Genomic DNA, 25,789 nt, shown 5'->3' with positions numbered 1-25,789 from the left:
GTGTGTGTGTATGGTGAGTATCTATGTGTGTGTGTGTGTGTGTGTGTCTGTGTCTTTGTATGTATGTATGGTGTATGCGTGTGTGCGTGTGTGTGAAAAAGAGAGAGAGCAGCAGAGAGATAGAGATAGCGTTTGCATACATAGGAAGAGCGAAGCCATGGAGGGATTCCATATAGGAAAGTCCTGTTTGAATTTATGTGGCGTCAGTAATTTTATTCTGTACGAGCAGAAATCTGCTTCTGTCAACAGATACAGTGAGCCGTCACGAGTGCAATAGAGTTAGAGCTTTTTTTTTTTTCTTTTTTCTTTTTTTTTTTTTACATAAGTTAGTGTGATGAAGAGAAGCTGTCTTGTGTTGACGCATCTGGACTTTTCCTCTTTGTGGTCTCCCTCAAATGTATGGTTCTGAACTCAAAAATATTTATGTGTTAGTATTAGTCTGAATATTTTATTTTTTGTAAAGGGAGCATTAAAATTTGTACATATTTTCAGTGCTTGCTTTGGTTGTTACATACAGGAGTTGCCCACTAGTCCTTGGAGAGTGGTAGGAATGAACCAGTTTCTACTGTGAGATTATTGAAAATTTTCAGTAAAAACATAGTGATGTGAGTGAAGTGCTTTGCCCAAGATCTGCAGTTAATCAAATTTCATTTATCTCTCTCTAGCCATTACTGCTTTCATGTGTTTAGACATTGACTTAGTGCAGTTTTATTACTTAAATAGAAGGAATGAGAGAGGGAGAAAGAGAGTAAGTAGGTTGTTGTTTTATTTATGTTTTTGTACGATTATGACAAAACACAGAATCTAATTGGATCTGGACAAAGACCACATGAGTAAACAGTGAGATCGCAATACCCCCCCATATAAGTGTTTTGACACTTTTCACATTCATTTTTAAAGGGAGGAAATGTTCTTTTATGTCCATTAGTAAGACTTCATCCTCGTTTCACAATGATGTATCTGTTTGTGGTTGAAAATAAATAATACTAAGAGATTAGAGCCCTTGTGTGTGTGTGTGTGTGTGTGTGTGTGTGTGTGTGTGTGTGTGTGTGTGTGTGTGGTGTGTACACATGTTTGTTTAAAGGTTAGTGATATCTTAGTATGGTAAGTGTGATGTAGACTTCCTCCTGCCGCTTGTTTTGACTCACATCCCCGAGTACCGTCACCGTGACAACCCTCCACTGGGAGGACTTTCATCACTACCATGGCAATGTTGCCAAGAGTGACCATGGAATTCACCTGCTGTTTCTCTCTCTCTCTCTCTCTCTCTCTCTCTCTCTCTCTCTCTCTCTCTCTCTCTCTCTCTCTCTCTCTTTCTCTCTCTCTCACAGACACACACACACACACACACAAACACACACTCACACTCACTCTAAGCTATTTCTCTCTGTTACTCATTCTCTCTTTTATGTGTTTGTCTTAATATAACACATTCATCTTCTTTGAGTGAAACATGTTGTTATTGCATTTTTGCAAGATATGAAACAATGCAATTTCCGTTTCTTTTCAAATGAGAGAAAAGGGAGAGAAAAGAGAAAGACGTGAATGATATGCATCTCGAGCCATTCGATAATCTAATCTGTATTTGTATTCATGCATTTATCACATTACATATTCTAAACTTGTTCTTCTGGAGAACTTCCCTGTGTCAACTTATTACACGTGCACAATCCAAGGCCCTAAAGAGCTCTCCTTATCCCCATCACTCTGCAAACAAATGCAAATGCATCTTTTTAGAGCATCTGCTCTCTTTCTCTCTGCTCTGTAGCACACACTTTTTATTCATGAAATAAAAGGCATTGCTTCGTGCTTTAGTGGCCAGGAAAGAAAAAAAATCTGCAAAGAAAAAAAAAAACATAAACCATTAACTGAAAAGTAGATTGGGAAGAAAATCAAAAGAATAAACTAAATATATATGTATACACACACACACACACACACACACATACACACACACACATGCATACACACACACACACCCTTGTTAGCAAAATGACCAAAATGCATCCCCATTGTTAACCTGTCATCTCCCTATATACTCTATAGAGTAGTGTGACTGACCATTTGGTCATCACCCCTGTTGAAAAATAACAAATCGCCTAATGTATATATGTATATATTTTTATATATATATATACAGTTGGCCGTCCTGCCCTTATCTCATGTCCCACTCTATCTGCCAAAGCCAATGTATTTGAACGAACATCAACCGCACCTCTTTTTCATGGATTAAAGAGAAAAAAGGGTCAAATGATGGTATTAGGGTCATATGTTTTTCTTTAGAACATATTTTATGTACATATAAGTAATTGAAACGCAGATGTGGCAAATGTTAGCACATATGTAATTGGACATCTAATATTATCCATTTGGACATCTATCACATACCTAATCCCATTGATTAAGTGCTGTTTTCTTGTCGTAGTGTAGTTTGAGAGAGTTGGGTGGGGTCACAGCTGTAATACAGTTGGCCTGGTGATATGAACTGTAAATGGAGGACACATACAGTTTTGTTTTAGACAAACATTTCTTACCAAGCTGAGGAGAAACTCTGTTATATAATATTGCACTACATCTACCAGCATGTCTGGTTCTAGTTGTGTGTGTGTATGTGTGTGTGTGTCTGAGTGTCTGTTTCTGTGAGCGTGACATCCACTCAGATTGGTTCCAGTAGAAAAGGCTCTTCTCTAGTGCTGCTCTGGCTGTCTTTGGTTCACTGACTTTGACAGCTGCTATAGTGTGTGTGTGTGTGTGTGTGTGTGTGTGTAAGAGAGAGAGAGGGAGTGAGGAGAGTGTGAGTGTGTGTGTGTGTGTGTGTGTGTGTGTGTGTGTGTGTGTGTGTGTGTGAGGGAGAGAGACTGGATGCTCTGAGCCTGTTTGAGTGTGTTAGCACCGTATTCACACCTGGAGATTAACCTCTCTCTCTCTCTCTCTCCCTCCCTCTCTCTCTCTCTCTCTCCCTCCCTCTCTCTCTCTCTCTCTCTCTCTCTCTCTCCTCCAGATGACACGGCCCATCCAAGTTAAACCAGCTGACAGTGAGAGTCGTGGAGGTAAAGATTTTTTTTCTATTCTCTCGCGCCTCCCCCCTCCCCTCCCCCTCATTCTCATTGTTCCCCTGTCTTACTAATGCTGTGATGTCATGATATCAGCCCTGACTTTAGTGAACTTACTTTGGAAAGCCTTCTGTCACCATCTTCACACCCAGAGATTACCTTTCTCTCTCTCTCTCTCTCTCTCCCTCTCTCTCTCTCTCTCTCTCTCTCTCTCCCCCTCCCTCTCCCTCTCCCTCTCCCTCTCCCTCTCTCTCTCCTTCCACCTCCTCTGCTTTTTTGTGGTACCCTCTGATGGATGCTGTGGGTATTAATTTTGACTAAAGTGATTGCCTTATTGACTGCAGAGGTGTGTGTGTGTGTGTGTGTGTGTGTGTTGGTGTGTGCGTATGTGTGTGAGTGCGTGTGTGTGCGTGTCTGTTTCCACATTCTGTGCCTGCCAAATGCATTACCTCTCCACTGTAAATTAAAAAGTCATTAGACGGGAGGCCATCAATGGGACCCAGAGCTTTACAGCCTTGACTGCTTTTGTTAAATATACGAAAGAGAGTGAGGGAGAGAGAGTGAGAGAGAGAGAAAGCAATCCATAAGCAATCTACCACTCTCACTAAGATTCTCTTTTCTTAGTGGTTTGACTCAGTGTTTGTGTGAGGTTACAGTTACATTGTGTGGGGAAATAGCATTCGTTGTAACTTCACAGATGAGAGAGTTTAGTGCTTACTATATGCGTTTCTGTAAAACAACTCCAGAATGTGAAAACATATCCTTTATAATGGAGTTACAAGGACAAGTTTTAATTGAAAAAAAAAATCCAAACAGCCATGTACTTTGTGCGATGTGATTACATAGGATTTACATTACTTGTAAAATGATCAGCCACACAAATCTAGAGTTGTGAATGGGGTAAGTCGTGCGTGTGCGTGTGCGTGTGCGTGCGCGTGCGTGTGTGTTGTTCTGACTGCTGTATGAACAGCAGTGGAGTGTAAGTTAGTCAGGGCTCTGTGTGAAATCATATGGACATCCCTGTCTCTATCCTCACATATGACGTATTGATTTGATCTCACACACATGAAGCATGAGTGACAGAAAAAAGAGGGTGATGTTTTGTGATGGTGTGTGTGTGTGTGTGTGTGCGTGTGTAAAGGTCTGCTCTCTGCTCTGCTGACTCCTCTGAATGTTAATATATGAGAACAGAACACTGATATCCCCATGTGTCTAAAACTGCTGTGAATTAGCCAGACTTAGACTAGTGTACAGAGAACTCTATGCAAATTGCATCTTCACTGCCCCAGTCTCCATTTCACTTATCTTACTTCTCTCCTCCCACTGTCTCTCTTCCTCTGTTTTTCTTATTCTCTCTCTCTCTCTCGCTCTCTCTCTCTCTCTCTCTCTCTCTCTCTCTCTCTCTCTCTCTCTCTCTCTCTCTCTCTCTCTCTCTGTCTCACGCACACACATGCACACAAACACACACCATCAGGGACCATGTTACTAGTGTGCAATATGAAACATTATTAGGATTAGTTTAAATGAAACATAAACATAAACATAGACTGAACCTATTTGCAACAGGGTCCTGAAATTATTGATAAATTGTAAAACGAATGGTTTCCCCATAAGTTCAGTTACATATCATGGTGAAAACACCAAAGTAGTCAAAGACAATCAAATTGACATGCACAGGAGCACTTTTATAGAAAATAGTCAATGCTCCAAACTAATAGCAGGGGCAGGAAGAAATGACCGTGGCTAAAATGTTTTTCTGTCACTGAGCCAAACAGAACAAGCGTCTATGTCATAAACAATATTTATCCCTGCTCTGTGATGGTGAGTCCACAGGCCCTTCTCTCTCTCTCTCTCTCTCTCTCTCTCTCTCTCTCTCTCTCTCTCTCTCTCTATCTTCCTGTCTCTCTCAGAGGGATAATAAAGAGATGTGTCAAAAATAAGAGACGCTTTCAGCATTCACACAAACTTTTTGAGACTCACAAAGACTGGGCCTGTGTTACCCCAAATTGCACTTGTCTTCTTAAGTGATCTTTGGTCTCACAAAGTACTTTGAATTGAAATTTCTGATATTTATAATGAACATGATGTAGATTTGCACTACGGCTGAATTAAACAACCTCTTATTTGAAGTGTATTATAAAACACAGACACACACACACACTATTCTATTATTGTCCTTTTTAACACCTTCCCCTTTTCAATAACCACTTATCTATATTGTCATTGTAAGCTCGTCAACAACACACAGAAACACCAGAGACTTCAAATTCAACTTGGCAATAGTTTGATTAGCTAAAACAGTTAAATTATAGCGGAATATTTCTTATTATTCTCTATATTTCTTCTTACAATATTATTTCCTATTACAGATTTTATAACAAGATTTTATTAGAAATTGTTTTATCAGACCACTTTGAAAGCTAATGCACAGGCAAATGCTATATTTCTCTTCTTTTCTATGCAAATTATCCACTATCTATCTATCTATCTATCTATCTATCTATCTATCTATCTATCTATCTATCTATCTATCTATCTATCTATCTATGTGTGTATACACACACACACACACACACACACACACACACATATATATATACACCCACACACATGTACTGTATGTACTCAGTGGATGTCAGAGAGGTGACAGGTCCCTGTCATAAAGGACACTGTGATCAGATCTGTCTTGGAGGTGATGGAGCCTTAGTACCGATGTTCCCCTCAGCACCTCTTCAATACCACACTCTCCATCATGGCAGCAATAGACCTAATCAATCCCAGCCTGTTCAGATGGCTCTTCTTTTGGTACTTACACACACTGATTACACCCTGTGCTCCACTAAAGGCTATACATTACACTGACTCACTGCCTGCACCGCTCACTCGATTGCTCTCCACTACCTGCACATAGCATATGCAGCATGACCGAACAGTGCAGAGGACAGAGTGTGTGTGTGTGTGTGTGTGTGTGTATGTGTGTGTGTTCTGTTCTGAAACATAAGTGCTTCATTGTACATCCAAAGCAAAATACTTTTGTTTAATTTGCAAAAACATTCACCCTCCTTTTTCTATTGTGTTTTATGCTGAACCAAACAAAAGTACCCTGACATTGCCATTGTCACACCATGTTTTTAAAATGTACAGAACCATTCTCACATTTATAAATGTTCATTTGTTTGAAATGTGAGGAGAATCTTCAGTCATAGTTCCACCTACACTATTACTATAATTATGAAGCTATTGTTTCTTAATATTCAATTAGAGCGAAATAATGTCAAATGAAATCAGCCAATACTGACATCTGGTATATGGAGCTGTCCATACCACCATAACCATTTTAAAATGGTTTGAAATAATGTTCCCAGTGCCTAAGATAATTCAGATCCTATTGAAATGTGTTTTTCTATCATAGCCCATGTGTCTGATATAATCCCAAACATCTGTTTGTAAGATAGCTTTCATTGGCAGAAATTTCCCATTATACACTGACCTTTACAGACCACTTTGATCATTAACAAACTGTCTCATCTATTATGAAAGGATAGTTATCTCTATATAGGGAAAGAAAATCAGAGGGAGGGAAAAAAAGCAGTATGGATTAGATTGAGAACGGATGGTTTCATTTGGAGCGGGATGTTAGGCCCTTGTGCGCAGAGAGGTGGTCAGGTATTTCGCTAGAAGTTTGATCAGTGTGTTTATACAGAGCTGTTATTAACACTGATGGGTCATTGAGGCTTCCAACTAAATTACTGCAATTACTGAGTCGTCCAATCAGCACAGTTTATCAGAAGTGCCACGCCTCCTTTGAGGTCACAACCAATGAGAGGGGTGAGGAATGAGTTATATTTTTTTCTAACACAGTTGCATTGTTCTAGAACACATACTGGCTGCATTCATGGTAGACGTGCTGAATATTAAAAGACTGTTGTGGACTGCTAGATAAATATTACAAAGATTTTTGATAAGTCTGTTTCATGTTTATGCTGACAGCCACTTTTGAATGATTTTAAATGATCTTTGTTCAGGGATTTGGGGATTTGGCTGTGAAAGCAAAGAGTAGGTTAATTCACAAAGACACAGTGGGAGACAATGAGAGAGAGATCATTTCAGATCAGTTTCAGTAGCTGTTCCTGCCTGTGTCTCACGGAAGATACATCTTACACACAACAAAACCGAGAGCAAGAGAGAGAGAGAGAAAGTAAGAAAGAAAGAAAGAAAGAAGGAAAGAAAGAAAGAAAGAAAGAAAGAAAGAAAGAAAGAAAGAAAGAAAGAAAAAGCATTTGGTTAAAAAAAAACAGTACTGAGCGTTGACAAATGATGGGGAGTGTGTGTGTGTGTGTGTGTGTGTATGTGTGTGTGTGTTCTCTCAAACACAATCTACATCAAAGTAAGATTTTGTTCAGCCTCTTTTCTCTCTTTTCTCTGGCTGGCCTTTGCCCAACATTTGATTTTCTGCCCCAGTTTTAGCTCTCCTCCTCTGCTTTTCTCCACGCCACACCGTTCCTCTCTGCTCTGCCCTGATTCTCAGCAATGGCTTTAGGGCCAATCACTCTCAGAGAGAAGAAAACAAATAGCATAACTGGGATTCAATGTAAATCTCAACATGTACAGGCTCATTTGTTCCAATGTCTGTGCGATCGCTTTGAGCAGGAGACAAACTAGCACATTTGCCTTTAGATTTCTTTTGTTTCCTTTTGGGTTTTCGACCCTCAGAAAGTCCGAAAGACGGATACTCTTAGCGGTGTTGTATAAACTTGTGTGTGTGTGTGTGTGTGTGTGTGTGTGTGTGTGTGTGTGTGTCTACAAGAAAAACAAGCACTTTAGAATGAAGAGATGGCCGTTCAGCATATCAGCCTTTATGTATATATATATATATATATATATATATATATATATATATATATATATATATAAATATCTGTATATATAGATAGATATGGATATAGATATATATAGATGTAGATTTTTACAGCAATACAACTATTCATACATTCCTAATGGACCTTTAATAGATTGTATCTATTAATGTTAAAATTGCTACTCCTAAAATACTAGTGATCATAATGACATCCCAATGTTTTTGCTAAATGTGTGTTGCAACGTGAATGTCTCATAGCGCTGCATTAGAGTTATTCTCTGAGGTATCTCGGGAAAGCTCGTTGTGGTCAGTGATAAACGACACGCGCCTCTAATATAAAGGGGGAAAAAAAAGGCCAACAGTAGTCATTAGCATGTCACCAAACAGATGACCCGACACGTTATAGCTATAATAAAACAAACCTTCATTTTCCCTCCTATTGATTTACAAACAAAGCAAATGGGCCAACTTGCTTTGCGCGGTGCACTTCAGCTAGTGTCTGCTGTTGGCGGGCTCCTCTAAGATTCCCGTGAGTACACACACAGAAAAACAGACTCACACATCATGCTTGTCTGGCTCCTGTTAATGTTTTTGGGGAATTGGGGAGTAAGGAGCAGCTTTAGAGATAGTACTGTACATTTGGGAGCCATCTCAAAAAATCTGCTTGTATTAGTGTCCCGGAACTGGAAACTGTTCTGGAATGCTAAACAGACACCTTGGATAAATCTCGCGAATACAAAGAATGACTCCGAGTCCTTCTGTTCTGTTCTTTCTCCTCTGTTTCTTTTCCTTTTCTTTTTTCTTCCTCTTTTTCTTTTTCCATGTGATTTATATTTTAGTGCGGGCTTTGTTGAAACGTGAAGCGTAGGTTTCTTTTGACTCGACCGAGACAGTAAAGGAGACTTTCACCTGAAAGTTGCCTTAAATCAGAAAGAATGAGTCAGAGATGTCTTTCTGCATTTTTGATTTTGGGTTACACAGAACAAAGGCAGGCATGGAGATGCTTCTCTTGACAATACTTTCACTTTCATCAAAGAAAAGCTCATCACCCAACAGCATTAATGAAAAACCTCTTTATCTTTGGATGTGTGTGCTTCATAAATAGACTATTGCTATCAGTTCCGCTACAAAAAATAAAAAAAAAAAAAGAGAGAGAATGCATATAAGCTGAGGATTTGGTTTTGGTAGAACATGAAAGAGCTTGAGAATCTCAGAATGGTGTAAGTGAACTGCAGTTACGTCTGTTGTTTGGATGAAACATGCCCAAAAAAAAAAAAATCAAAATATAGGTAAACCAGTTTGTTATGCAAATGTACGCTTGTGATAATAATGTCAAACATCCCAACCCACAAGGCATTGAATGCTTTGTTCTTGTGACCTTTTTTGTTTTTATCTCTTTTTTATGCAGTGCAAACACACAATGAATTTGCATTTTTCTGGTCGTTTTTTTTTTTTTAATGTATTAATGTTTTATATTAAGACATCCCTCTTTACAGATATGATATTATTAAATAAATGTTAGTGCTAGAGTATAGATAAAAAACTGTAATAGAGTGGTTGTACAGGAGACTGGGTGAAAGCAATGCATCGAGGCAACTGAAGCCCAATTTAGATGTCTGTCCCCGTATCTGCTATCTGGACTCAGGTCTTACCTCTGTCTTATTCTGTGTTATTTTAGAGAGCTTTTTCATCGTGTTCTACCTGAATTATTCATCTGCTGGAAATGGAATCCATGCATGGCCATGAAACTGGATTTCATCTCTCTCTCTCTCTCTCTCTCTCTCTCTCTCTCTCTCTCTCTCTCTCTCTCTCTCTCCTCATTTGCTTTCAACAGAGTAAACACAACAGCAGGCACCAGTAACATTTTTCAGCCTCTGTTTGGAAAACAAAGATGAGTGAGCTCTAAACAGGTTTATGTCATAACATGCTATGACATGCCCTATATCGTTTGTGATTTGAGTCCATATGAGATTTACATCTTATATATCAATAATTTATGTGTAAGCTCTAATTAGTTTACAGCAAAGCTGATTAGTAAACAGTGGTGTGTATGAATTTCTCATACATTACTATTTGTATTAGCTGGCTTGAAACACCATTCAGAAAGTGAATTGGAGACAGTTATACTGACCTGACCTGACAGAGCCTGAGCATAATTCTTCGCTTCTCCATACTCTTTGATGCACTGACAAGTACTGCTATGCAGTCGGCTCTCCATTAAAATCAAAACTTCCTCCAGGTAATACCCAGTATAGTTTAGACTCTCTCTCTCTGTCTCTCTCTCTCTCTATATATATATATATACTGCTTTGCATTGCCTCTCTGACGCACTGCTCATTATATGTGATTGCACATAGGACATAAGGCCGGGTTCGTCTCTGTGGGCAGCAGTGGATGGTGGAGATTGAGTGTGATATTATGAGTTGTGAAGGGGCTCTGTGCTGCAGAGCAGAATGACTCTAGCAGGACGCGCCTGTGTCCAGTCCACTGCCGTAGAGTCCAGCGGAAAGGGTAAATAGCGCCGCAGGGGGAAGAGAGCAAGACACGGCTAAGCCGGAATGAGACCTGTGCTCCACTGGCTGACCAAGCCAAGCGTATAGCCACACTACACACACACACACACAGATTCTCAATCAGTTCCACACTGCTTACCACCACTAGTCACACTATGGATTTGTCATGAAGAAATGAGCCTTCTTGTCTGATGGAGTGAGGGAGTAAGTGGTAGATAATGGTAAATGGTAGAAACTCATGCGATGAGTTTTAAATTTAGAATGATTAGACTCACTAGAGTGATAAATAGAGTAGTTAAACTATTGTTTGATTCTATGGTTTTATTAACTGAGAACCGATGGAGGGGCCCTGGCAGAATAGACAAAGAGTGAAAACAAACACACAATGCACATGCACGTACACACACACACAAACACGACAGCTTTCGTAAAACTAAACCTGCAAACTGTCATAGCTAAAGAACAAACAAACCGGAGTCCTACTTGTATTCCCACTCGACCATTTGCAGCCCAAACAAAAGTTAGAGAAACTCTTTGATAAGGGTATAAAATCAAAAGACCTCAGGGTCTAAACAACCATTCATGCAATAAGTCGCGTATTTTTAGAGCACAGCTATTTAGCATAATCATAATAATAACCTGAGGAAAGAGTCAAGCTTCGGAATAATTAACGTTATCGAGTGGGACCAGGAAATTCCTTTAAATCTTTGGAGTTAGTCTAATGTGCATTCCAAAAATATGAAGCTGGCACCAAATGACTGAACATATTTGTTTGTCCCATCAGTTGTGTCAATATTTAAGCCCAGTTTACCACAGTGTAATTCCCTGACAGCTGTGAGCTGAGGCTAGGTTCACTGAGTACAGAGGCAGTGACTGAATATGCAGCTATAAGCTGCTTCTCTCCTCACAGGCAATGACAGAGACAACTGGCCAATAGACCTTTTGCCCAGAAAGCAGCGTGAGGAGAGTCTACGTATGTATGTAAGCTATTCCGATTGTTCAGAGCAAATGAAGGAAAGGGCACCAACAACGGACGGTAGTCCTCTAACGAATGGTGAGACTGAACCAAAGTCAGTCAGTGCTGCTGTCTTTAGACAGAGACCTGGGAGATTCAGGACCACGGAGAGCACCACTGCTGTGCGTCTGCTCATTCAGATAGCCTCCTCTGGTGGCCCGTCTTCCTCAGTAACACTGCTGTTATAGGCACTGGGTAAAACTGACACAGGCTGTAAACGGCACCGATTTCGCCCATTCATTCAAAACCAGTCCATACTGAGTCCATACTAATGTCAAATCTCTCAGACGCCTTCACGCTCTAGCTTTCACAGTAGACGATACGCACACGGGCAAAAACACAGAAGCCAGTGTGAATCCCGAGCCTCTGGTTTGCCCAGTTGTCTGTCTCCTGAGGGTACAGAAGGCTGTACAAACCACAGACTGCAATATGGATATTCAGCCGCTGCTCAGACCCCTGGCCGGCTCCCAGTTTGTTCAGATTGCAGAGACACAGAGGTTGCTATGACTACTTAGAGCACCAGCTGTCTTATTAGAGGAGAAGCTCCGAGTGATAAGGGGCTAGTTACTGACCCGGTCTCAAAGGCCCAGTGCAATCACTATGGAGATCTTTTCAATACAATTTTCCTAAGTCTCCCGAGGAATTCTGAAAAAAAAAAAAAAAAAGAAAAGGAAAAAAAAAAAAACTTGAATTTTCTATCCAGTCACGACCGGCTTTCTAGAGGAGGTCATAGACATTCTCAGATGGTGAAATCCGCCAATACCTTTGCCTCATGCCTGTTGAAAGTACAGTAATGCACTCTTCATTTTCTTACTGAACATGGATTACATTTTCCTCACGTAAAATGAAGATAAATAATAGCATTCGCCTTAGATCAGCCTCTTAAGGGTTAGAGCTAAGGCAATAAATAAATTCACTCAGAAATATGTCTGCCAGTTGATTCCTTGCGTTACTGAGAAATACATTCTTGAAAAATAAGCAATTATTGGGCTGTTGGATCCACTGAGTAGATTATGAATATTTGAATATCTCTAACAATGCCTGTAATGCTCTGTTTTATATTAGCAATAACATCTTAAGAGCTCTTTAGACTGAATTGACATACCTGTAATATTGCCAATAACTGCCAGCACAGCTGCGCAATCCTAAAAAGATCAAATAACAAAGATGAACATAGTACATTTCTGTGTTAAAATGGCACCATAGTATATGATACATATCGTATCTTTTTCTGTAAAAAAAAAAAAAAAAGCATTTACAGCACTGTATGTGTGCAACATTTATACTAGCACTTTGTGAGCAAGTTGAGTTGACTTGTAAATTCTGTGATTAATAATTGCCAAGCAATTAATATAAAGTGGAATTACAGTATTGTACAGTATTTCTCCTTTGAATCACCCTTGCCTTTCAGTTGCGCTCTCAGTAATATTTTCAGCTGTAGACCAATCTAACTCAAAACACTGTGCTGGCACCTTTTTTGTCAATATTTTACTGTAAATTTTATGATACGTTTTTTACTGCACATGTTTTAGTGCGTGTTCAGTGAAAGCCTGACTGATTCTGGTCTTTATTCTGTATTCTACTCTTCATTCAATGTGTGTGTGTGTGTGTGTGTGTGTGTGTGTGTGTGTGTGTGTGTGTGTGTGCAGAAACTCCCCTTTGGAGAAAATGTAACATTGTAAGGGCCAAAATATCCTGAGATAAAATAATGAATAAAAACCTGTGCAGACCAGAGCGGAGTGGAGTCAGTGCAGTCACTGGATAATTAACATTCCCTAGAATGAATGCTTTGAACTGTCACTGAGGTCTAGACAGTTATGTAACCCCACTGCACTCCACTGTTAGAAATCCACTGTAACAATATCATCTCCACTAGCACAAATGGACAAGAGAAATGGGGCCAAGTAATTGGGGTGTGCTAGATTGGTGATACAGACTAGGACATATGTGTCTTCACCACACACACGCACACACACACACACACACACACACACACAGACAGTCTGTGTAGCAAGCAAAATTTAAGTTGATTTGATTAAACAACTCAGCCTTGAACTAAAGCATGTAGGGGAATGGCGTGTGTGTTCTGTCAGTAGAAATGTACAGCAATAATAAATGTTATCGTCCCGGGGGAGGACAGAGAGTCAGGGGGACAGGGGGTAGTTTCCATTGTCGTTTTCTGCATCCATCTCTCCAGGTTAACTTTTATGGCAGATTTGGGTAAAAGTAACATTTTGTGGTAGAAATATGTGATATAAATAAACCCATATACAGTATTCTATAAACTGAGTCAACACACAAACTCACAGTTATAGTTAGGATCCCTGATCCTTTGCCATCTAAAACATTTGCCCAGTAAGTAACCTTGACATCTCTGAGTTTCTCCTCCGCTTCACTCTACCGATGACGTCCTATTATAGTGCCTCCAAAGCCTAAATCACAACTCATTTTCTAACAGTCCACCAAACGCCCAATCTGAGAACCTCATAGCCTTAAGCATAAGATGATATTACTTGCTCATTTTTGTAAAAATCCCGGGATTTGCCATGCTTCCCTGACATGATCTACGTTGCTCTGGTTAAGTAAAGCTCTGGCGTGGTGAATAAACGGCTGAGAGCTCTTGGTCCCGTGAGGGTTTGGGAGCTGGATGTGCTGATCCCTGGGCTGTGCTGGAAGTCCTGTGGGAGTCGGACGGAGGTGTCAGAGGAGAGAGAGATCCAGCCTCGGCTGTCTATGCGGCCTCAGTCCTGCGCGGCGCGTGGCTGTATGTGACCGCTGCTAATTGGGTTCATTGTTCTCTCTGCAGGATCCCTGGGATTGAAGGCTTAATTATCTTAGCTTACCGCCAATGTAAATGAGGCTACAGTATACATTTCCTATTAGACCCAGGGTTTTTAAATACCATCCTCTCTGCCTCTTCAGTTCGTTCCGCTTTGTCTCTGTGCTTTATAGTACTCTCTCTCTCTCTGTCTCTCTGTCTCTCTCTCTCTCTCTGTGCAAGTGTTAAATGTTATGGTAATAAACGATCACATTTGAGGTTAATATGTTTCAGACAATCAAAAATTTTAAGATCTTAGAAGGGTTATGGCTCATAGTTCATTTCCATTTTCAGTGAAAGTTGCTCAGCTGAGTACTACTGAGTATATCACAATTTGTTGATATGAAATATCGATTTTTATGCTTCGGGTTCCTGATCCTACTTCGTTCTATCGAAAGGAAAATCTGGCTTCGTATCTGTGGACTCCTGTAAACAGGAGGGGGTTAACTGAGCTCTCTCTCTCTCTGAAAATAAACATTTCACACACTCCTTCAAGCCCCTCTCTCTTTCTCATATCCCTCAGCAAATCCATCAATTAGCCACGGCTGTGTGGACTGCATTGCCTATTGCCACAGCAACCTTACTCACCAGAGAACTTTACATAGTCTGTGTGCATGAGCGTGTGTGTGTGTGTGTGTGTGTGTGTGTGTGCTTGTGAAGACCTGTGAGGTTAACACAGAATCCAGTGGGACCGCTGATTTTCAATTTGCCTTACATTAAGGATAAAGTATCTCAGTAGAGGGAGAGACCCAAGTCTGCTTATTAAAGAGACTCTATTATCTCATCTCATCTGCAGGATTCCAAACTCCTAACAGTGTCCCCCTTTTTTGAATACATCTTTCACTCCTAAATGAATCCTTCACAGAAGCACAGGGTCGTTATAATTACTCATAAAATAAATGTAAAATAGTGATTACAAATGCATCGTTACCATAGAAACTTATGTTACTAGATAGCTGTGGGTCCTGTTAGCGAGCCTGCTTTCAACAACATTACCTGTCAAATTATTTTTTTAGATCTGGGAGACAGATTTTTACGGTGTATGACTTTGAAAATGAAGATAATATCTTGCCCTCTCTCAGTGTGGTTTTGACTGCAGATTCCATACAGACCAGCAAAATGTGTTTCAAAATGAGATACTGAACATTTTCAGTAAGAACTGTTTATCGAACAGTTAACAAATAAACAAAATCAAACTACTGATATCTTGATATGAAAGCTAAGGTTGTAAGTTTGCTCTTGGCTCTTCATCTGGTTTAGGATTGGATTCCAAATCCAAACACCCCATGTGTCTCGCTGTGGCATTAAACGGTGTGGACCAATGCTAAACTAAAAAGCAGCTTGCTTGGGAATTAAGAGCGTATTTCAGGGGCTTACGTTTAACGTCTGCGCACTAGCCAGTTGTACCTGTGTACGAGGCCGTTACTCCATCAGTGCTCAGCGCAGCCTGGTTATGAGGCGGAGTGTGTTGTGGCTGCTGCTGAGGTTGGGGTGTTGATATTTTCCCTTGTCATGCCTGGTTATTGAACAGCGAGGGTTTTGAAGCCCTGTCCAGTCTGTCTGGACAGATGGCTGACAGAGTTAGAGATCTCATTAAACCCATCAAGCCGCTCCGCTGTGTAACCAAATCTTTCATTAATGCTCTTCACTGCAATACCCACTCAGAAGTCATGAGAATAAGCCTCTGTGTGTGTGTGTGTGTGTGTGTGTGTGTGTGTGTGCCATGCTCATGTCCTGCAGAGTGGAGCAAAGAAGGATTTTTCATGGTCACGGAGCACATTCATATTATTTTAGTTATAATTAGCCAAAAATTTTTTCTGCTTTGATGCTCATGGAGTTCAGGGCATTGAAATAAGTGTCCATCGAGGGACTGTCTGTGTGTGTGTGCGCGTCTGTGTGTGTGTGTGTGTGCGTGCACGCACGCGCAAGCTTGTGTGCGTGTGTGTGTTTGCGTGTGTGTGTGTGTGTGTGTGTGCGCGCGCGCGCGTGTGTGTGTATGTGTGCTTGTGTGTGTGCGCGCATGTGTCCTTGCATGCAGAAATGGATGAGTGGTTCATTTGAGGTTGTTTTTAGACATCTCCCTCGTTAATATTTCTATTTCATTATTGTCATCGCCCATAGTTCTGCTCCCGCAAACTGAATGTGCAGTGTCAAGAATCATCCAGCCTTTGTTCCCTTTTTTTTTTTTTTTTAAAGAGAGCTGAAATTGTATTTGCACTTAACAATGAGAGTAACAGTCAGAGACTCTATAATTATCCATAATGATGCACTCCGGCGGGCTCCAGTCAGTCCAGATTATAGTGGGCCGGAGGTGAGGGGAGGAACCGTGGTCTGAGTTAACACAAAATAGAGGATGGAATCAGGGGATGTAACAGCTTTTAAAATTTTCAGAGAGTCCACTCTGACTTTACACCATCTGCTCCTTTGTTTCTAATCATTCATAGGGGACTGCATTAGTTGAGCAAAACAACACCGAACAACACTATTAAAAAAGAAAAAAAGGAATTGTTTCCCGGTCAGTGTAATGCCAGAGAGATTTATCATGTCCGTCAGAAGTCGGCAGTCTCGCCGATGGTGTTAAAGTAAATTATCAGCTGCGTTGGTTTAGATACAATCGCGTCCTCTCCATGTTACGTTGCTGTTACTTACTGAAAATTGCTCTTTGCTTAAAGAAATTGAAACCAAAAGTGTTTTGTAGATTTGCATAAAATCTCTTTAAGACTTTGAAAATGTTTATACGCCCCCTTGTTTTTTGTTTTTTGGGGGGTTTTTTTCCTGCAGAAGTTCAAAGTAAGAAAAACAGAGCAAGCCGAGTATTTTCATGCTCCTTCCGTCTCCGAGAGTTAGTCATCAACAGCGTGAGCCGCGGCTGCGCGTCTTATGAACTTACGCACGTTTTTTTCCCACTCTTTTGTGCAGCTCCCGCTATCTCAAGATATTTTTGGTGAGGTGCAAATTAGCAAGAGATGTGATGCAAAGAGCAGGCCCGACGCAGCGTGACGCAGATTTCGCCCATATATAAAAATAAATCACATTTTTCTTTCACAAAGGCTTCTGCAACCACGTAGGACCGAATCCTCTAAAGACCGTCTTCCATGTGAGAACGTGTCGTGCGATGCTGCTGTATGATAAGCTGATTAATCTGACAACCCTGGGGTTTGAGGAGTGAGGAGACAGGAGCCGAAATTCTACCTGCCAAGTTAATAAAGTTGAATCTGAATCTGAGAGAGCTGGAGCTGCAGTGACTACAACCCCCCAGTAATTCCATGTGGTTCCAGACTGAATGACCCAGGCAAAATGACATAAATACCAGGGATAAATGAAGGACTCTACCTCCCTGTCGATTCAGAACAAGCTGTAGAGCGATGATTGTGAAGAGGCCTCCTCACTTAGTCTGGACAAAGATAAAGGTCTTTCTTTCGCGTTTGCAGTGAATTCAATGGCCTTCACCTGAAGACTTGCTTTCATTGTTAGCACTGTTATATAACCTTGCTGCGCATTTCCAAGAACCAAACTACAAAAATACTCAATGTCTCTCCTGTCCTCTTGTCTGAATGACACTTCCAAAGGAAGTGTCAGAGGACATCAAAAACTACCTCACACGTTACATATGAATGCACTTAGCTCTGTGAGGGATCGTTATTAATATTTTGACAGAAACGTAACATCCTGTCAATATCCAACGCATTTATTCACGTACTCTGTCCTCTAAGAAATGTCGTTGTGTGTAAAACAGTGTCGAATACTCCCAACACTGACATTGTACCATATCAGTTTCACAACATTACTTCTCGTGAGCCAACATCTAAGCTACCTCTACCGTTCAGAAAGACTTGGCTCTGTTGGTATCTCTGCAGTCTGTCTTAACTCTCCAAAGTAAACTGGGTCCCTGTTTCAGACAGGATTCTGCCTCAGGAGTACTATGCAATTTCTATCAGAGCCCAAAAACGCTTTGATGTTCTCTCACCATATTAAAGTCAACATCAATATCTCCTCCTTTGAAGCAGGCAGACACATAAACCAGCATTTAGAGGACAGAGATAAGCAGTTCAAACAGCACTACAGGTTATCATCCAAAAACATGTACACAAATATGATTCATTTAAAAAAAAGAGACACATCTTAGGTGCATCCTCTTCATTATGTGTCACGAGAACAATCAGTAAATCTCTGAAGTTATTATAAATTTGGGCAGGGGCATAATTGTTACTATTACATCCATAAGTACACGTATAAGGCAAATAGTAAACAGAGGTATTACAAGTTTGTCTGGGTTTTTTTTGTTACAAAGAGGATTTTATGGCGAGAGGTGCTATCACAAGGTACGGCGAGCAATTTCCCTTGCTGTTTTGCTGAGTAGTATAGATATGTCTATATTACAGATACATATTTATCTTCTTTTTTTTTTCTCCCTCAGTCATGAATTGAAGTGGGTCTTGGGATGCAGTCTTTGGAGATTGCTTTGGTAAATGAGCTGTTGAATCCCGGGCATGTTTTTGGCCCACCCGAGAGCTCTAATTGGAGAAAAACATTTTGAGATGGAACCAATTAAACATGTGGGTTTCTGCCTCAGCCTGTCTGTCTTTGCTCAGCACTTCTCACTCTCACAGGAGAGACGGAGAGAGACTGTGTGTGTGTGTGTGTGTGTGTGTGTGAGAGAGAGAGAGAGAGAGAAAATTTCACACTCTTTCAGTGGTATGTTAAGAGAGATAAATAATTACACATAGAATGAAAACCAGTGTTCACACTTATCTTCGAACTTAGACCAGTTCCTCATTACTGTCGCTTGTGCTTAAGGCGTCTCCTTCATCCACAGTTTCAGCACCCGTGTTATAGGTAGTTTGCTGAGTACAAAAAAAAGGAAAGACAGAAAGAAAAGCTAACTCAGTTCTGAACCTGGGAGCTATGAATCCTTTCAACTGATTCTTTCAATTGATTGTGTTTCTTCAGAGACACACTGTCAACCTAGCTTGACCAAACAAAAAGAAAATTATCTTCCAAAGTCATCCTTTCTTTTCAGAACTGTGCCTGAGTGCAAAAATTGAAAACCTTTTTTTTTCCTGTATTTAAAATCTCAGACACTGAATCTGTTCCAGAGGACCTGTACCAGGCCTTGTGCCGATAATATTCTCTCTTCCATGCTGCAAAATGGACATTTTCTCAGTCAGCATGTGTCATGCGCTTGTTTATAGCTCCTGTCCTGAGGAAAACCCTAAACTGGAGATCCACAATGTGTGTCTCTACAAGGGGTTTGTAGAGAAAGACCCCCGGCACTCCCTCAGGGAAAAATCTGACACAAACAAATGTGACCACTTCACACTCTTAAGAGGGACCTTTTAAAATGAAGAGGTGTGCAGCCTTAACACAGGTGATGTGCAGTGCCCTCAGTGTAATGTCTGAAAATCCAGTCAAGGAAAGGAGCCTTCCCTCCTCTGGCTGATCCCTCACACCAGCACAAAGAGACAGAGCCCAGAAACCAGGAGAGCAATGGGCTGCATGTGAAATCGTACAGGAAGTGTCAACGTCATCAAATGACAACTCTCCCTATCTCTCTTTCCCTCTTTTTTTTTTAAACTTTAAAGAACCGCAACTGGGCATCAGAGAAGGGACCAAATTTAAAGACATCAAAAAGATTTTGGACAAAACAGAGTAATGTGTATTGCCAAAGAGTGTATAGATAAAGGACAGCATCTTATTACCAGGTCATTTCTACCGTTAGTAAGAACTAAAGGAGAATCCACACCACGTCGGCGTCATACTGGAGGAACGCTGGTAACAGATTGTGCTTACAACTAGTGGTCTGTGGTTATATTTTTTTAAAGACACCTTGAAGACCTCAGCGAGGGCCTGTTCTAATAAGCTCCAAACCTGTTTGTTGAGGTCAGTTGTCAGTCCATCTATTCCAGGTGAATGACCCAGTCAGCGCTGCTGGACAGACTGACAGTACGTGAGACTGAACCTCAGTGGCTCACAGATCTTTCTGTGCCCACACCACTGTAGGAAACGCTTGCAGAAATTCCTTCCTACACACAAAGTTATACAACCTGGTTCTGTAGCAAGATGTTTAAGAATCCATTTCACGGGCATTGAATTTGAAAGTATGGTACCATGAGGGCATTTAAAATGCTATGTTTTTGCTCAGATATTTTATAATTCAAGATAATATAGAAGGATCTGGGAACATCCATGTCTATTGAGGAGGAAAACTGGGCCCTGGTGAAAGCCTCCTTTACCTTTGCCTGAACAACTGATGCCAGATCATCCTTCACTTTCGATGATTGTGCTATCCTACAGTTTATTCCACCAGCTCCACAATAGTTCTTTTTTGCCATAACAGCAGTTCTGAAATGTGTAATTTTGTCAGAAAAAAAACCCCACATTTTTTCTCATCTCACAGAACTTGACAAGACGTCCTAGTTCACTTTTTTTCGATCTGTGTTTCTCCCAACACCTTCTGAAACTCTCAAAGAAAAGAACATCACGTATATCACACGTCACTTTTCATCGAGACATGAAAGATTATTTTTATGTGTCAGTGTTGAAACATTGTATGTATCCTACCTGTGTGATGGGTTTCAATCCTATAAAGTTCCGGCAAATTTGAAGATGTCACAGAACATTCTGTTACTGTTAAATGAGATTTTTTAATAATTCTGGAGTAGAATAATATTTCTGCTCCTTGCCATTCTTAACTACAGAAGAACCTACTGTCCAGTTTTAGTCACCCTCTTAATAATAAATCAAAGTTCGTATTGAACTGCTTTGTAAGAGACAATGACCTGAATAGTCTAGTCAAAGCAGAGGAAATGCTGTGCTGGATATGACAGTATCATGACTGTGTGTTAAATCATTTTTTATCTTATTGTGACATATAAGATTTACAAATATAGTCTTACAAGGACAGAACATCAGTGTCTATCTAAAGTTAACAGTGGTAATTCTATAGTATCCATATTATCCAGGGTAGAGACACCTTTACCATCAGACCTGTGTCTTATCCTTCCACAGCAGTGATGTTTTGAAGAGCTGTTTGCAGTTCAAAGGAAACGGCTTTTATCTTTGAAGTCTTTGATATGTGTTTAAATGTTTTAAATGGTGCTCATTGCTTTGCACAGACTTCACAGTCATGTACCTCACAGAGAGTTAATGCTTTCACTTTGACTGTCACACATACACATCCCATATGGCTGGCTAAGCACAAGCACACACATATACTCTCACACACACACACACACACACAAATACGCATGCATGCATGTGGTCTAAAACATATTACCATATTACATTTCTTTTACACTTCATTGATCTGACACTACAATATATGTTGCACACCAAGACTCTCATTGGTTAAACATGAGAGCGAAGGATATCTCTAAATTTGTCGTCATGCTTGTGTTGTATGTATAATACATTCAGTCACTGACAGCCTTAAGTAGCATGGATATTCAATGACCACCAACTTGCACTATGTCAATATACTGATCTGTGTAACGCGTGTCACGAGTCAGCAAATGAAGTTGCCATGTGATTTTATCCAGTTCAGGATGTGAAAGTGGATTTAGAGCGTTCTTATTTGTAATCAGGCCACAGCTCCATCAGAGTATTATGTTTTTGCTAATGAGCTATTAAATTGTTCTGTGCCTCTGTTTTGTGGCTTCAGCCGCAAAGTCTACTGTGATCAGGCCCTCTTTATTCCTCTAGCATAATGTTTAAGATGCCAAAGTCAACGCACGTTCATGCACATATACGCATACACACACGCACGCAGATGCACACACACACGCGCGCACGCACATACACACACGCACAAACGCGCGGAGTCATGGTCGTTCTCGTTAATCAGGCATGATGCTGCTGGTTGTGCTGTTGTCATGATAAGTGATGGATGAGGAGGGCAGTGAAAGAGGAGCTGGCCTGTCATATTCCCCAGTGTCCTCTCACATTGATCTGACTAGTTAATCCACATTAGACAGAGTCTGAATTAAACTGAGAAGAGACCCTGCCCTCAGTTCACACAACGCACATAACCAGGGTCAGATTCTCACCTCCGCCACTGTCGTAGTACCTGCAAGTGAAGTCACTTTTCTCTGTGTACCACACGACGCTTGTCACAGGATGATGTTTAGCGTATAGGGATTCATTTACATGTTAATAAAAGTGTTTGTACACAGCCATTTATAAACCTATCAAACGTATGAAACTTTATCTATTTATCTATCAATTTATCTATCTGTTTATCTATCAGTTTATCTACCTGTTTATCTATCTATTTCAAACATAGAAACCCATATACAAGATAATACAAAGCCTAAGAACATTAAATGTATCAAATGTGTCTTTTTAAGGAACATACAGAATAAAATAAAATAAAATAAAATAAAATCATAACAAAAAATAAATTATAATCAGAACAAAATATTAAATGAAAACAAACCATAACCAAAATAAAATAAAACCATAACATTAAATCAAACATAACGAAACATAAGAAAAGAAAAGAGTAGAGTAGAGTAGAGTAGAGTAAGACGCGTACAGATGAATGGAAACAGGGTTGAGTGAGTGTGAATGGAGAGATTGGAGTGATGAAAAGAGACTGAGGGAGTAAGCGGGGGTGGGGATGGGGGGGGGGGGGGGGGGGGGGGGGTGTTGTCCTAGGATGCCTGCGTGGAAGGATGAGGGGTGGGATTGAGAGAGGGAGAGAGGAAGGAATGAAGGGATGGAGAGGTTTGGGGAGCGAGGGATGATCTCTCTTGAATTGCATATGAATATTTAATCCCACCCCTCCCTCGGCGGGGGCCGCTTTTACAGTAGTTTGATGTTCTGCTGTGTGGTGCTTTGGCACCAGAGCATTTGTGATTCTGTTTTTAGTTTCTAGGACAGTGCAGGCCAAAAAAACCCCCCCCCCCCTCCCCGCCAGAGCCGCGGGGCTGCGGGTTTACTAGTAAGGCATTTAATTAATGAATTAGAAGTACAGCGGTAAATAAGTGCTGGCATATGGTAATGAGAGGGATTTTGACTCCTGTGCTTTATGGGCTGATTGCTGGTAAAGTTGTTTCGTGTAAGGGCATTCGGCTTAATGATTATGACTGTGCTTAATGCCAGTGCTGGCTTCTCAAGGTGCCTGTGAAAACATCTTTACTACAGCTCAATGAAAAGTTGTAACTGAGAGTCTTATCTAGACTGGATTGACTAAAGCGCTGAGTAGATTAAAGATGTGATGTACTTATTGCCTTCTGACTCACACCTCGTTTTACTGGTCTTCCATGTGTGAAACTTTTTTTTTTTTTAATGTGATCAAAATATAAAATACTGCTTAATGAAAATATACATAAAATCAGTTTAGTGTAAGTCAATGCGCAAAACGTTTTTATAGAAATGCACTTTGTCCTTTAAAGGAAAAATACATGACCTTATCATTGTGTACGTATATGTTTTTACATTCACAATAAATATGGCAAGCTGTGTGTAAAATACAGCTCTTTTTGTCTGACTGTTGTTCTAATGTCACATTAAACCTGTCAAAAGTGTAAGACGCATAGACGATTGTACATCATAAAGATATATTCTCTCTCTCCCTCCCTCTCTCTTTCTCTCTCTCTCTCTCTCTATGTCTTTGTGTCTTTTACTCCCTTTCCCTACCCTCTTCAACACACAGCCACACACACACACACACACACACAAAACATATTGAGTGAATCATTTTTCAGGGACAGACTTAAGCCCTGTCTCTTTAGGGCTTCCATATAAAAGTTTACATTTAAGAGGTTTACCACCTCAAATCCTGCTTTACTGTTGATTTGTAACCTTTCCACCCCAAAGCTGAACATCCTCAGAGAGCCCTGTGCTTATGGCAGACAGGCTCTTAATTTAAGTGTACATTTCAGGGTGAAAAGGCCAATTTATGAGTCTCTATATGGTCCTATGTGCCTTAGTGTGCAGTGTGCACATTTATGGCATGAATAAATGAATTCTAACATACATCAGGAGTGTATAGGGATATCACAGTACATGAATACATACATATGGCCCTTTCCTCTGACCCATGGCACTTTTCTTAAGTCACAGTGTGATTATGAATTTATTGTCTCTGTATTTTACAAGGGAGAAAGTGATAGAACATGTGATCAAATTCAAAGTAAATGCTTTTCTTTAGTTGTTTTGCTATGTTCCATTTTGTCAGATTAATAATACGTTTGAATTTTGAAGAAAATAATAATAATAATTTGGCAAGTCAGTTCGGTTTGTTCGCATCAAGTTTTAATGTTTTAATCGTGGAGAAGATTGGCAGAGTTAGTCCATCTCACATCCAGGCCAAATAATGTATTCATCAGGGTTCAATCCTCAGCTCTCTGCCTAAAGGTTGACATGTGACACACGCCCTGCAGTACAGCGGTGGCTGGCCTGTTCTCTGGGGAGTGCCACACATGGTCAGAGAGTGAGAAAAGTTTCTTCGTTATATGCAAAGTGCTTTGAGTCCTAAGTTATACCTGTGTCATTCTTAGAATCACATAACATGGCAGGGTATTCCAGCACAGTCTGTTGAATTGCACAGATAAGCTAATGGTTCATTACATCACTATGGCATTACAGCAGGCATTAAACTAACCTTCATCAATGTGACGCGCTTCACAAGATGAGAAAAGTTATGGTAGCAAAGTAATTCATTTTTTTGTGTGTGTGTGTGTGTTTTTCTAGATGATGTCCACAGTGGGTGAATGCTAGATGGTAAATACAGACAAGACAAGTGTACTGAAGGAAAAATACCACTGTGCTGACTGAGGTTTTTGCTTGTTTGTATAATTAGGAGGTTTTTGCTCGTTTGTGTAATTATCTTGGTCAGTGTTTTAGTTGATTCAGACAATAACACACATCAGTTGTACATGTGGATAATTATTTGTGCTTGCTATGTGAATGGTTTTATAATAAGTCTAAGGATTTCCTTAAACTCATACAGCATCTGAGACGTTGGAACACGCAAAGCAGTTTCTCTCAATTGGCTCATTCATTTGTATGGATAAACAGCTGCAGACCATGATCAATGCTTAAATGTTGAAGAGAGAACCATTTGTGCAGACAGGCTGTAAGCCATCAAACTCAGCAGAATTCACTTCCAGCAGGGCGAAGTGATATATACACTCTTCACATCAGCTCTAGTGGAGCGACTTCTTGCTTTAGTATATAAACAAATGATCTTTGACAGCCTTTAATGTCTTCTCATCATTTATTAATGTGTGTGTGTGTGTGAGAGAGAGAGAGTGTGAGTGATGCAACATTGGAGCTGTTCAGAAAGTTATTACAGCGAGAACGCTGTGTGTGTGTGTGTGTGTGTGTGTGTGTGTGTGTGTGTGTGTGTATGTGTGTGTTTGCCCACACTCTAAGAGATGATTTAATGAATATGTATCAGAGGAATCCCATAGGAGATGAGGAGTGCATTGTGTATGTGAACGATAATCTCAACCTTCAGCATGGTCTCGGCCGGCCAGTTACACACACACACACACACACAGAAAGAGAGAGAGCCAGACAGTTTTC

At 40.4% G+C, this 25,789-nt stretch overlaps 1 protein-coding gene across 14 annotated transcripts in view; it reads left to right on the top strand.

Annotated features, from left to right (window-relative positions):
* LOC115813323 (CUGBP Elav-like family member 5) overlaps nucleotides 1-25,789 on the top strand; it is a 93,293-nt gene that overhangs the window by 44,954 nt on the left and 22,550 nt on the right. For 12 of the 14 annotated variants that reach the window (XM_030775964.1, XM_030775959.1, XM_030775963.1 and 9 more), the window contains exon 3: nucleotides 3,002-3,050. In XM_030775964.1, the coding sequence (XP_030631824.1) occupies nucleotides 3,002-3,050 (49 nt within the window). Of the gene's footprint in view, nucleotides 1-3,001; nucleotides 3,051-10,625; nucleotides 10,629-25,789 lie in introns of all 14 variants that reach the window. The other 2 variants (XM_030775951.1, XM_030775965.1) reach the window with 1 other exon arrangement.

This window comes from Chanos chanos, chromosome 5 (assembly GCF_902362185.1).
Source record: "Chanos chanos chromosome 5, fChaCha1.1, whole genome shotgun sequence".
In the NCBI taxonomy this organism is placed as follows: Eukaryota; Metazoa; Chordata; class Actinopteri; order Gonorynchiformes; family Chanidae; genus Chanos; species Chanos chanos.
This window is presented reverse-complemented; position numbering and strand designations above follow the sequence as displayed.